This window comes from Ischnura elegans, chromosome 3 (genome assembly GCF_921293095.1).
Source record: "Ischnura elegans chromosome 3, ioIscEleg1.1, whole genome shotgun sequence".
Classification (NCBI taxonomy): Eukaryota; Metazoa; Arthropoda; class Insecta; order Odonata; family Coenagrionidae; genus Ischnura; species Ischnura elegans.
Genome location: NC_060248.1, coordinates 116,451,413 through 116,464,121, shown reverse-complemented (window position 1 = coordinate 116,464,121; position 12,709 = coordinate 116,451,413). Strand labels below are relative to the sequence as shown.

The 12,709-nt window shown below is 36.0% G+C and overlaps 1 protein-coding gene across 3 annotated transcripts; it reads left to right on the top strand.

The window, feature by feature from the left end:
• Nucleotides 1-1,758: 1,758 nt before the first annotated feature.
• LOC124156405 (tRNA pseudouridine synthase A) lies at nucleotides 1,759-10,965 on the top strand. 3 transcript variants are annotated; one of them, XM_046530945.1, is made up of 9 exons: nucleotides 1,775-1,864; nucleotides 2,000-2,099; nucleotides 2,241-2,517; nucleotides 2,913-3,079; nucleotides 4,997-5,327; nucleotides 5,459-5,559; nucleotides 5,665-5,819; nucleotides 7,860-8,005; nucleotides 9,833-10,965. In XM_046530945.1, the coding sequence occupies exons 2-9, from the start codon at nucleotides 2,096-2,098 to the stop codon at nucleotides 10,137-10,139; spliced, it is 1,488 nt and encodes a 495-aa protein (XP_046386901.1). In that variant the 5' UTR covers nucleotides 1,775-1,864; nucleotides 2,000-2,095; the 3' UTR covers nucleotides 10,140-10,965. The 3 variants fall into 3 exon arrangements, with proteins under 3 accessions (XP_046386902.1, XP_046386901.1, XP_046386903.1); XM_046530946.1 differs by lacking the exon at nucleotides 2,000-2,099 and having other exon boundaries at nucleotides 1,759-1,864; XM_046530947.1 differs by lacking the exon at nucleotides 2,000-2,099 and having other exon boundaries at nucleotides 1,796-1,864; nucleotides 2,229-2,517.
• Nucleotides 10,966-12,709: the final 1,744 nt, after the last annotated feature.

The window sequence follows — 12,709 nt, the reverse complement described above, 5'->3', positions numbered from 1 at the left end:
TTTATAAAAAATTAAAATTGGACTCAAAATCACCAGGATTATCATATTTTGATGCATTAAAAATGAAATAGTTGTCTCTATCATGGATATCATATGATGCGAGTGATCATTTTTCACTATCATGGTAGTTGAGGTATGATTTTAGAATCTTAGCGCTGATTATGAAGTATGTGTCAGACCTTTAAGTAATAGTTATGAAAAACCATCGCAATCGAGTGTGGAATTTTTGAAGGAGAAAATCATTTGCCTTTGTCTAAGGGTTCAAACCCATTTTAAATCTTTGGAAGGTAGGTAGTACCTATTTCTTGAGCATAGCCCCTCTCACTGAATACCCCCAAGCATTTTTCTGGCTATGGTCTTGAGAGTTAGTATGTTAGTATACATGTACAAATATGTTATTACATGTACATATATTGATTGGTCCCAGGTTCTGAACTCATGAAAATCCTTGCGGTGTGAGGTAGGTCAGGGAAATGAATTACCATGCCTTCCTTCTGTGAATGTGTGATGTTCATGTTTGTGGTTCAGTTATAATTTATCTATATCCTCACTTATCCAAGGCTGTAGTTAGGAAATTATCTTCTGGGGCTAACCCAGTGACTGAACCCTCTCAATAATTTAGGGGTGGGGGTTTGAATCTTTTGACTCTCCTTCTCTTTCCTGGCTTTGGCCACGCTCCAATTCTTACTAACAAAGTGCGTTACATCTTTACAGTTTTGTCATTTCTGTCTGAGGACTGCACACGCACTCATAGTTTGGGACAGTGTCAGTCTTCATTTCTCAATATAGTCTTCTTCCTAAACCATTTCAAAATTGGCTATTTGTCTCTCTCAATGCATGTGTCCAGGATATCAGCCCAATCGCATGATTAATCATTACCATATAAAGCACTAATATAAGTGCTTCATATGGTATTGATTAATTTTCTTTGAAATATTTGGTTTTTGAAGAGTATTTCATAATAATGTGGATCACAACTAGGAATCATCATTCTCTAGAGTTGGTACCTACTGCCTGGCTCTTTAACGAAAATGAATCCTCCACCATATCAGTGGCGTAGCCAGGAATTTCATTCGAGAGGGGGGGGTCCAAAACCAGGGAGGAAAATTTTTGAAAAATAGGGTACTATAGTACCCAATTTTATTAAAAACCCATTACTTATAAGTAATGGGTTTTTAACTACCTATTTTTAACGCTTCACAATCGAAAAAACTTCATTTGTTAAAAAAATACTTTGTGAATTCATATGATTTTTCTATATTGTATTTTCTTCTATGAATGAAAATAATTGTGCTATTATATTTAAGGGGGTCCGGACCCCTCTCCTGGCTATGCCATTGCACCATGTATGCACAAGAGGATCTACCCCCGTGACTCACCCAGGAGGCTTTTTTAAAAACAAATATATTAAATTGATTTTCCTTGGGTATTTTCATATTTTCTCTCTTTTTAAAACAATTTAAAAGGCCAAGTCTGAAACATGTATTGCTTTAAACATATCGGCTCTTCACTGTTTATTACACATTATTAAAATTACAGCAAAATAGTAAAGTAAGGGCAAACTTTGCTTCTTATAGATACCGAAATTGCCTAAACTGTTGTAAAAAATATTACTGGACTATTATGTATGATGGAAGTGTGATTTTGATATGCATAATATGTTTTAGCTCGCAGAGGTAAATAGGAAATGACATCGTCACTAAAAAAAACATGAAATATTAGAAAAATGATCCCCGTATCCTGTGATGTAGGCCACCGAATGACCGATTTGTCTGTTCTCATTTTACGGCGTTGCGATTTTGTGATGGAATCCTGCTGAGATTCTAGCCAAGATCACCGAGACGTGTAACGTAGCTGTAACTAGGTAATCACGTATGAAGTACTTTTTTGTATGATTTAAGTTGGATTTAAGTTCATTAACCTCACGTTTGTAACAGTTGATGTCTAACGTTGGTGATTATCTGTCATTAATTGTTATGTGCACGTGCATTTTGTGAAGAGGTTTCAGATATAAATTAGGTGATAAATAGTCGAATCCTCCTTTGAACGAATTGAATTGTCGTCGCCCGAGACAGTCGGAAGAATTCTTTGGATAATGAGCAAGTAGCGTTCCGGTTTGGAATAATTTTGCTGCTCACACTTATCTCTTGAGTGTGTCTTTCGAAATTCGTTGGTAGGATTGTAGGATTTTTTTCCATAGTTTGCTACTCCAAGAGTATTAAACGCAGTCCTTCTTTCAGGAATACCCCTCAGTGTCCTCTCCAAATTTCGGTGGCAATACAGACGTGTTGGACTTCTAAGCGTTAATATGAAAACAGAAAGCGCCGGTGAAACCGAAGCGCCAAGTCCCGATGTTATGGATGTGAGTGAAGGTTCGAGGAAGAGACAGCTTAGTGTCGATTCCAGTGCTCAAGAAGCTGCTGAAGAACCAAAAAACCCTAAACTGGAGAAAGTTAAGAGAAAGAAAATGGCCGTGTTACTGGCCTATTCTGGGAGTGGTTATTTAGGAATGCAGAGGTTAGTAGTGTTTCACTTAATAATATAAAATGATGCTATTGTTTATTGAATAGATATTTTTTGAACTTTTGTGCATGACGGAGTTTTACAATTCGGCCAATGCATTTGAAGGTAATACTTAATCTGTAATTAACACCAGTATGAGCCAAAGAGTTAAGCTGTCGCATATTATGATTGTAGATATCGGTCATTTTTGCCTTTGATACCTCACCAGTCGGTGCTTCATCTTCGTTATTTTTTACTCTTGATTTTAAATTCGAATTTAATGGTTGCTTCTCAAAACTCAACTTTTTTTCTCACCTGCATTTTAAAGTAATCAAATTTAAGGGGTTATCAAATTTACTGTTGGTCAATTATATGCAGCCTTTGGCTTATCTCATAAAATTCTTTCATAGAAATCCAGGAATGAAGACCATTGAAGAAGAACTCCTTGGGGCTATGAAAACAGCAAATCTGATATCCGATGAAGCATATGAGCATCCACAAGAGGTTCAATTTCAAAGAGCTGCTAGAACTGATAAAGGAGTATCTGCTGCGCGACAGATTGTTTCTCTGAAGTTGCGTAAGTTGATCACAGAAACTATGTTGCTAGAATATTTTTTCTGCAAACAAAGAAAAGAAATTTTGGAGCCTTATGTTGCAACTTGAAGCTCTATTGTTTCGGTAGGAGTTAAGTGGTATTTTTTCATTTAGCGCAATGGTAAAAGTTGTTCACATTGTTATATTGAAGTCATTCAGTGTGCGTAACACGTTCAATTCCATTTCGGTCATATATAATCACCCAAGAATGAGTCACTGTTACGGCCTCTCATGTCACGCTGTTGGTCACAGTTACTTCTGTGCTGTGTATATAACTTGAACCACACAGCGCACATGGCCAAATGTACTCGCTAACGCATATGGAAAGGATTCAGGAATTAAAGTGGAAGGAAAAATAAAACACTTTGGCGTAATGGATGAATTTATCTAAAACTCCGAGGCAGGGGACATGTTAATGCCTGGTTATATCATACATTAACGTGTACAAATTAATGTCTTTATGCATGAATGCATGAGCGAACACATTTTATCCAAAACTCTGAGGCAGGGGATATGTTAAAGGCTTACTTATACCATACATTAACTCGCACAAGTTAATGTATTAATGTATGAACGAGTGAATGAACACAAAAATGCACAGTGTAAACACCTATCTTGTGCAAATGCATGAACAGAAAATAGAACCTGTTCTAATTAGATTCATGCATTTGTTTGTGGTCCGTTCTGGTCCACCAAAATCGTTATTGCATTCACACATAGCTCATACGTGCTAATGTACCATTTAAGCAGGTCTTGAGAAAAAGTGGAGCTAGACAAATTTTACTGTCATATGTTCATGCATTATTTCGTTTGTAAACTTTGCCACTCTGCACAGTGGTTTACTCAGGATGCTTGGTGCTTGGGGCATTGACTAAGATAAGAAGGACTGAAGACGAATGCCACACCAGTGCGTCCTGAATGTTATTACCCTAACCAACGAATGCCGCGCCTGTGCGGCACAGGTCCAAAAAAGTGACCGTGGCGGACACAATAGACACACGGATGCGGTCGCCCCTTACGATCCGCCTTAGCGCGAGCCCAGTCCCATCTTCGGCCGCTCAGGTTTACCCTTTCTTATCCTCTCCACGCGGTCAACTACTGTTATTTGCAGTGTGTTTTCCAAAAAAATATTTGTCGCTTACTTTTGAAATTCAATGCTAGAAATGAATTCATCTTTTTTTGCTGACCACATGGAAATTTCAAACAAAATTCTAACGTTAATCTCAACGGAGTTATAGAACAACTAGTAAATACATTAAATCCATCTAAATCAACGTTAGAACTTTGTTTAAAATTTCTGCACGCTCAGGAACAAACATAAAATTCATTTTGAATGTAAAAAAATCGGTGCGAGCAACAAATATTTTCATATATTTTGCATTAACATTTTAGCCAGTTAACCGCAAACTCGTGCTAGGAAGGGGCTTTTAATCCTTCTAGGGTCTGGGGCAGAGGCCGAGGAAAGGGATTGGCACCCTCTGAGTTGGGTCCAAAAATGGTTAGGGAGGGAACCACTGCCTTCAGTTGACGCGAAAACGCTTCGTACAAGGGAGTAAAGAAAACTTTCAAGAGACTCGTATTGAGGAAGAATTTCCCTGAACCAAGGTCCGGCGCGAAAGGGTTAAAATTGTCACTCATGTATGTAAGAAGTATTTGTAGGTAAATTCTTTCTCTTTGTGCCATATTTATGTCACCTAGATCTTTATGCGTGGTTTCCCTTTAATGTGGGTTTACATGATTGATGAGTTACTGTTTTCTGTCTCTTATACATGTTGATGTCCTTTCTTAATGCAATCATGTTTTAATTGCTGTGACAGATATATGTACATATATGTTTTCATCATCAGTTGCCACTAACAACTAATCAATTTTTTCTTCGTTTTTTTTTTCATTGGCTCAGCTTGTGAGGGACCCGTTGTGGAAAGCATTAATAAGCTATTGCCTTCACAAATTAGAGTGATGGGCATGAAGCGAGTGACAAAAGGATTTAACAGCAAATCTGCATGTGATGCACGGACGTACTCCTACATGCTCCCAACCTTTGCTCTGGACCCGAGTGTATTGCCGCATGCATCATCAGAGGACAGCCAGCAGTCAAAGCTGCAACCCAGTCCCCCACCTCCAGGTCTTATTGAAGATTTCAGGTTATCTCCGGAGGCTCTTGATCGTGTGAATGAAGTGTTAAAACTCTTTCAGGGCACTCACAACTTCCACAATTTTACTTCAAGAAAGTGAGTTTCTTCTGTTTATTAATTACTTCTCATGTCTAAATATGCTCAAAAATCAATATGTAAGTATGTAAATGAATTGAGCGGTATAAATTGCTTATGTTCATCCAGTTTTTTTTATTTCTCTCTTACAGAAAACCTTTGGACCCAAGTGCACAGCGATATATTATAAGCATGAAATGTGGTGAACCTGAAATGTATGAAAATATTGAATTTTCTACAATAATTGTTAAAGGTGATTGATTTTATTTTCTTTCGATACATTTATACAATGAAGTTATAGTAAGTGTTGAATGAAGCCTTGATTGTGTCACCATTTGAATTAATAATAATTTTGCAGGTCAGAGTTTTATGCTCCATCAGATAAGAAAAATGGTTGGACTTGCCATAGCTGTTCTTCGAGGCCTAACTCCTGCCACAACTATTGCCAAGGCTTGGAAAACTGATCGTATAGACATTCCTGTGGCACCAAGCTTAGGATTAGTTTTGGAAGAGGTGTGTAACGAGAGTTGTAATCACTTTTTGGCTATGTCACTGTGACATTCGATTGGTACCTTATTTAATAACACTTCATACTACCTATTCCATATACTCGATTTTAACCTTACCAGTTTCAATTATGGGGTGTCATTTTCCAGGGACACTGATAATTTGACTTGGGGGGTCATATACCACCGTACTTAGAGGGAGGGGTTTCTATATCCAAGCTGATTTACAGCATTAATTTGTGACATAAAATCATTTGTGTCAGGGATAATGCTTGTACACAAGCAAAACAAAATTTGATTGATACAAGGGCAATGTATCAGTTGAACACCACCAGTTAAAAAACATAATTTATAAACAGTTTAGGAGTCAAAAGGGTCAAGGGTAAAGAAATGAGGGAAAAATCATTCAATTGGAATTTAATCAGGATTTTAAGCCATTAAAAAAATCAATTATAGATCATTCCACACAAATTCAACCACAAGAATGAGGTTTTGTTACGTGCAGTCTTGTATTTTGAAGAAAAGTGGTGCATACAATCATTTTACCTATCTAAGAACAAAAGCCAAATACAGTGGAACCTCGTTAAAGTGAGTACGGGCTATAGCGACACCCCCGCTATTACGAGAGATAGCCGATGCACTGTCAATTGACCCTATAATAAGCGTGTTAAAAAATTCGTTTTTACGAGACCCTTTCGGTGTTGGCTCTCGCCTTAGCGAGGGTTTTACCGCCGGAAGACTTTCATCAAGACTCCTTAACCTCTGTAATTGCTAGCGATCTGTTAGAAATGAAGTTAATGGAGTGCGCAGTCTCAAATTTATGTGGTAAACTGTCGTTCGATAAATATAATGATGAGGAAACAATGCTTTGCATGATTTTTATTCAGTGCGGCGCTTATAAATTGTTTGAATAGTTAGTCGTTATTTGAGTAAGGAAATTTAGTGATGCAAAAAAATATCGCCTTTCGTCTGGATTTATGCTTACGTTTATCGGATAGATGTTTATCTGTCGTCGCACCACTCCTGTTGCTGTATATCTGTTTGCAACAGGTATATTGGCTATTATTTGCTCCACCTCCGGGAAAGCGACAATTCGCTATAGCGAGTGTTTATTAGTGCACCGTGGGGTGTCGTTATATCGAGGTTTCACTGTAGGTATTATTGACCTAGCTCTTGTACTTTTTCTTTCATAGGCTCCAAAACTTGCGCCATATTCTCTATTTTTGGCGTTGACCAGACATGCTTCCTAACCTGTCCTGTATTTTTCTCAAAATATGTTAATTCTCTCATTTTTCAATTGTTTCCATTGAAAAGCTTTTGCAATGACCACAAAGCTTTGGAGATAGTCAGAGAAAATAGCATGAATCTTTTAATTAACTAAAGTAAGTCTTTTTTACCTTTAAAAACTCATTTTTGATATTGGTTTGAAAAGTAACAATTTATGATCAGAAACCTGATTGGAAGCGTGGAAAATACTGGAACAGCATCTACCTCCATTGTTCATTCAAGCCAGACCAGACCGGATTGGGAATAATATGGAATTTATGTAAAAATATAATATGCCCTGACTGTTCAACAAGAGCAGATGTGTAGAACTTTTTTTTACTGAACATGAACTGTTCATTTTGATGAGAATGGGTGGTTCGTCAAATTGAACAGTTTCACCCATCTCTAAGTTCCTCTTTGAATGCTATTATTTCAACAAATTGTCTGTGTATTGGCATGACTGTCAATACAATGCAGGAGTGGACTCTTGCAATTTCATATCTGTTGAAAGAACATGTTATTATTTTTTATGAGTGCCAAAAATTGGTCCTAAAAATACTCCTCTTTTTGTTATTTCAAGACTAACAGAAAATTTAAAAGTACGCTTCAAACTCTATTGTCTCAATTTTCTTTACCAGGAGAGTAAGTAATGTGTGTAATACGTTAGTCCTGAGGAGGAATTGTATCTGATGGTATTTAATTTAATCTTATGGTTTTATGTTGTGAAATCTGGAGAAGTAACCAATTTATAGCAAAAAATGTTTTATTAAAAATTTTCTAGGTCCACTATGATAAATACAATCGTAAATTTGGAAATGATGGAATGCATGATGCTTTGGATTGGTCTGAATATGATGAAGAGATCAGTGTATTCAAAAAAGAGTACATCAGCAGCATGATTGTGAAAGTGGAGAAGGAAGAAAATTCGTATCCTTTTCTCATCAAAGCCCATAGAAATTTTTTGCACATTGATTATATTTATTCATACGATATTCATCAATTTTTACGGAATGTAGTCATACATTACATGTGTAAGAATAATACCTTTCTATCTTCAATTTTGCACATTTTAGGTTTCAAGTTACACTTCATGGAAATACCACTTGGACATTGAATCCTCATTTGGTAAATTCTGTGTTTTGTTTTTTCCAATTACGGTTTCTGCATTTTATGTCAGTGTCAAGGTACCACTGCACATTTTGTAAAGCTACCTTTATAATAACTCAAGAGTGCCAAAACCATGGTTGAAAAAATGAAGAGTAGAATGTACTAAATGAAGTTCATCATTGCATATGCATGCACATGAATGTCTTTTATCTCTTTAAAATTATTTCTTTCGAGTAGCAAAAGTTGAATATTTTAGGAGCTTATTTTCACGAGTTGGGAATAATTCCATCATTTAGAGGAGCCTTAAATTTGTATATTACCTAAGTAACTCATTTAAAGTGGAACAACTGTTGGAGATGCTGAAGCCTTGAGTTTGTGGGAGGGAAACAAGAAATTGAAGTGCTTTACTGATTTATCTGCACTGTATTTTTTACTTCCCTTTATCATGGACTATCTGCAGCCATAGCTATAATGAGTGGTATGATATCATGGACAGAAGTTGCCTTAATTTTGCTAATCCTTGTATAAGAAATGAAATCATGAACTAGAGTGAATCTGTGGCTGCATAAAATATTGAATAACTGCAATATGTTTATTTAATTGAGGGCATGGAATGGGATATTTGGTTTAAAATTTTAGGTGAAGTCCTTTTTCAGAGCACTCATGTTCCTGAATTAACTGTTACTGTAAGGAATTATTTTTATTCCAGTGGCTGAATAATTAACCTTTGACATTTTGATATGGAGGACTCACTATATGCCATGTGCGTGCACTGTGGCGTAAAATTTTCATAGGGAAGCACAAAATCCACCTCACCTCTACTGAAACTAGTGATGAAATTTGGGGTGTGAGAAAGTCACAAAATTCGGGGGAAGCATGAGGAAAATTTGAATGTATTATAGTGTGTTTGATATTCCAAATAACATTCCTTTTATTGCATGCATGCTGAAGAAACTTGAATTATTACTTTATTTTAAAATAATTATAGCAGGCAATAAAAAAAGCATTTGGATCCGAAAATATACGAAGATCTGACCCCTGAAATCAAGGATCTGAAAAAAAATTGTGGATCCATCCATCCCTACAAAAACTCATTACAAATTTCCTGGAATGAGAGTTATCTAGAAGTGACATAAATGTTTATGCTCTTGCATACTTGAACTGTTAAGATTGGCTTAAATTCACGTATTAAGGTCAAGAAATTCATGAACAGCAATGTAGTTGTTAACATGTTTTCAGTTCTTTTGTTTCTGATAAATTTAACTTGATAGTTTTACTTCAATGAGAAGCACGTTGTGCATTTCATTACACTCAACTCCAGATAATCTACTTTCTGAATACATAGTTAGCCTATTATCCATGTTATTTTCTCCCTCATAATAAGCCAGAAAAATATTTATAAGGTGAAAATTAAATGTTGGAAATACCGTGTATCCAAACCCATTTGTGTGGAGTGAATACTGCAATCAGCTTTTGATTTTTATTTGAAAAATTTTTCATTCCATAAAGGCATTGGTTTTATCATGACAATTTTTTGTGTGTTTTGATCGTCTATATCTGATTGTGCTTTCATATGCATAGATAAACTAGAACTGTTGTACTAACTTGAGCATTTTTACTATCTGCTTTTCCCTTAACGAGATTAAGAATGTACAATTGGCTCCAAACACTGCCATTTCATTCATATGGTGTACGAGAGCAGCATATTAATCAGGGAAGTGACGATGACTCAGTGGACAGAGAGAGCACGAGGTTAGAGGTTGAGCAAGGTTCCTCCTCGGAAGTGAAGGAAAGTGATGAAGTTCTCAATGACGAAAGCTCATCATCCTCTGGGAATCCATCTTCGTCAGAATCATTCTCTCATGGACTCAGGACTCTGGCTAATGCTGCCGAGGCTGTGAGCGGAAGGAGTGAAGTTTGTGATGTCAAGAAGGATGTTCCTAATGGCCAATGAATTATTTGAGATGCCATTTTATTGATGCACATTAATTATTTATGAAATGGTATGACTGTGATTCACAAGGAATTGTCATTGGTATACTTATTGAACCAGGTAAGAGGAAATGAATTTCTTTCTATGCTCCCTGGTGGACTAATGAAATTGTGAAGAGATAATTGTAATTTCTATTTTATTTTGAGGAGGTTTCTCTTATATCATTTGTAGACTTCCTTAATGTTTATTGACATCTGAGTACAGAAACATAAATTTTCCTTCTCATCTAGATGCCCTTCATCTACACATTTGGTTTATTAAAAAAAAAACCAAGTTATATGAGAAAGCTTTACTTTTGTTGGTGTCGTTTTTCATTCAGCATATGAATTTCGTATCATATCATTGCTGAAAATCTTGTTTGTGAAGTGGTTTTATGGTTAACTTTTTAGTCATTATTTTATATTTATTTTTGAATGTTGTGCCTAGGAATTTTTATTTTTTTCATTTCGACTCCATTGTCATTTCAAACTAGAAAATCAAGTTTTATTGATGTTCATCCACATTCCTTCATGGTATTTTAGATATGATGGGCATAGTCCAGAGCAAGGCCAGCCAATGTAGAAGATATTGGCTTTCACTCTTTATTATTTGAATGACTAGTAAAAGTTTGCTACTGGTGGTTGAGTTTTTAAAATGAAAATTTCAAACTCAAACTATCAAACACAAATTCACGGACATGGCTGAGATATTACTGTTGCGTTGATTATGAATCTGTCATATGTTGTGTATTCATGACAAATTGTTAAATTGATTTTATATTCTGGATTATAAATTTATATGAAAATAATGTTGATAGAATTTATTTTTAATCAAAGAGTATCCATTTTAGAAGTAAAGCAAGTTCCTTGTAAATTTTTTGATCTACAATTCCTTGTGCGTGGCTAATTTTAGATTGAGGTGGTCCAACATCACTTTTCTTTTGGTTGATATCATTGAAAAATCATTCATGATTTTGTAGAAATAATTATTAAAGATCTTCATTGGTGGTTGGGAGTACATATCTTCTAATGGCATGTGTAACTCTTAAAGCTTTAAAGCAAGAGATAAATGCCCTTCCACCATTTTCCAAATGTAATTTTGTTTCTAAACATCACTAGGACCCTTAAATATGACACATGTGAATTCAAAGAGGTCTTAAATTTTTTATTATAAGGCTTAATTGATGGGATTGGTTTGAAACCGAATCATCAAAGTAGTTTTTTGCCTGCTGAAAATGTACATACATACTAACAAAGTTCCAGATGTTTATTCATAATGGTGCTGATAAATGAAAAATTTATTTATCCTAGGAACATGATAAAATTTCAGCTGTTGAGCCCCAATTTTCAATGGGGCTCAATAGGGAGAAGAAATTGATCGGGTATGTATATATCTCATGTAGGTTCCCAGACATAACAGGCTGCATAAATCTTCCTTTTGACTTTAGGATTACTTAGTCTCTTTCCATTTCTTTGGCCCATTGCTGTGTACATATGTCTTGGCCAATAATTTGTTTATTTCTAATTTAAGTATACCAGGACTAGCCACGGTGATAACTTTACATAGTCACCCACAATGCACAAATTGTGCGAAAAATCCACTTGTTGGGATTCGATCCCGAATCCCTCGATTTCCGCCTGAGTGCTTTAGCCAGTTGAGCTTCCGAGGCATCATTCTCCCCTGTGGTAATTTGTGGACTATACCGGATAATGTGATGTCCGGGTTCGAATCCTGGTCAAGGCAAATGATTTTTTCTCCAAGGATTTTTTGCACAATCAGTTTATTTCTGCTATAATATTTAAAAGCCTTGAATCTTGAGTATTTTGCCTCATTCACACCTTCAAAAAAGATGGTATAGTATTGTTAAATGTCAATTGAAAAATTGAGGTACTTTTCAAAGATAAATTTCCAGAAAAAGGGAGTATGTTATTCTGTTGAGCACGTACTACACATCCTAAGCAATCAGTTCCCAATGCCTTCATGCTGTGAATGGGGTGAAATTGGTGCCTGAAAGGGTTTTATCTTTTCCCCCAGTGTTGCAAATGATCCAGGGTTCCTCAGGTTGGGGTTTTACATGGCCTTTGGGACTGCATTATGCTTGTTCCTACCTCTTGAATTCATAGAAGTTAAGGAGATAGCATTCGCATGTGGAATCACTGACTGTACAAGGGAATTATTTGCGGACTAATTAATTCCATGAAAATGCAGCGTTTGTTTGGTGAGAGCCAAATGTAACCATGAAAACATTGGAAGAAGTACTTTTTTTAGATGACATCTTATGGCATCGTGATTGTAATTTCCAGCTTTTGCCCATAATTTAATGCAGAAGACAGCAGTTTTGAGAGCATTCAATCTTACTTGTTAAAACCGTGAGTGAGGTCTAACTTGATGGATGCTTGTGAAATTTTTGTCCTAATTTTGATCCCACAAAGAACTCCAAAAACAATCGTAAATGAAGACTTCTTGGCTGAGTCATTGTCTGAAATCTTGCAAGGTTGCTTGTTAGTGGTATTTACCATCACATTTTGGGTGGTGATCGACATGAATGTGGT

Coding starts and splice junctions, on each gene's coding strand:
- LOC124156405 (XM_046530945.1), top strand. Junction 2,518..2,912: donor GGTTATTTAGGAATGCAGAG/GTTAGTAGTGTT, acceptor ATTCTTTCATAG/AAATCCAGGAATGAAGACCA. Junction 5,560..5,664: donor TTCTACAATAATTGTTAAAG/GTGATTGATTTT, acceptor ATAATTTTGCAG/GTCAGAGTTTTATGCTCCAT.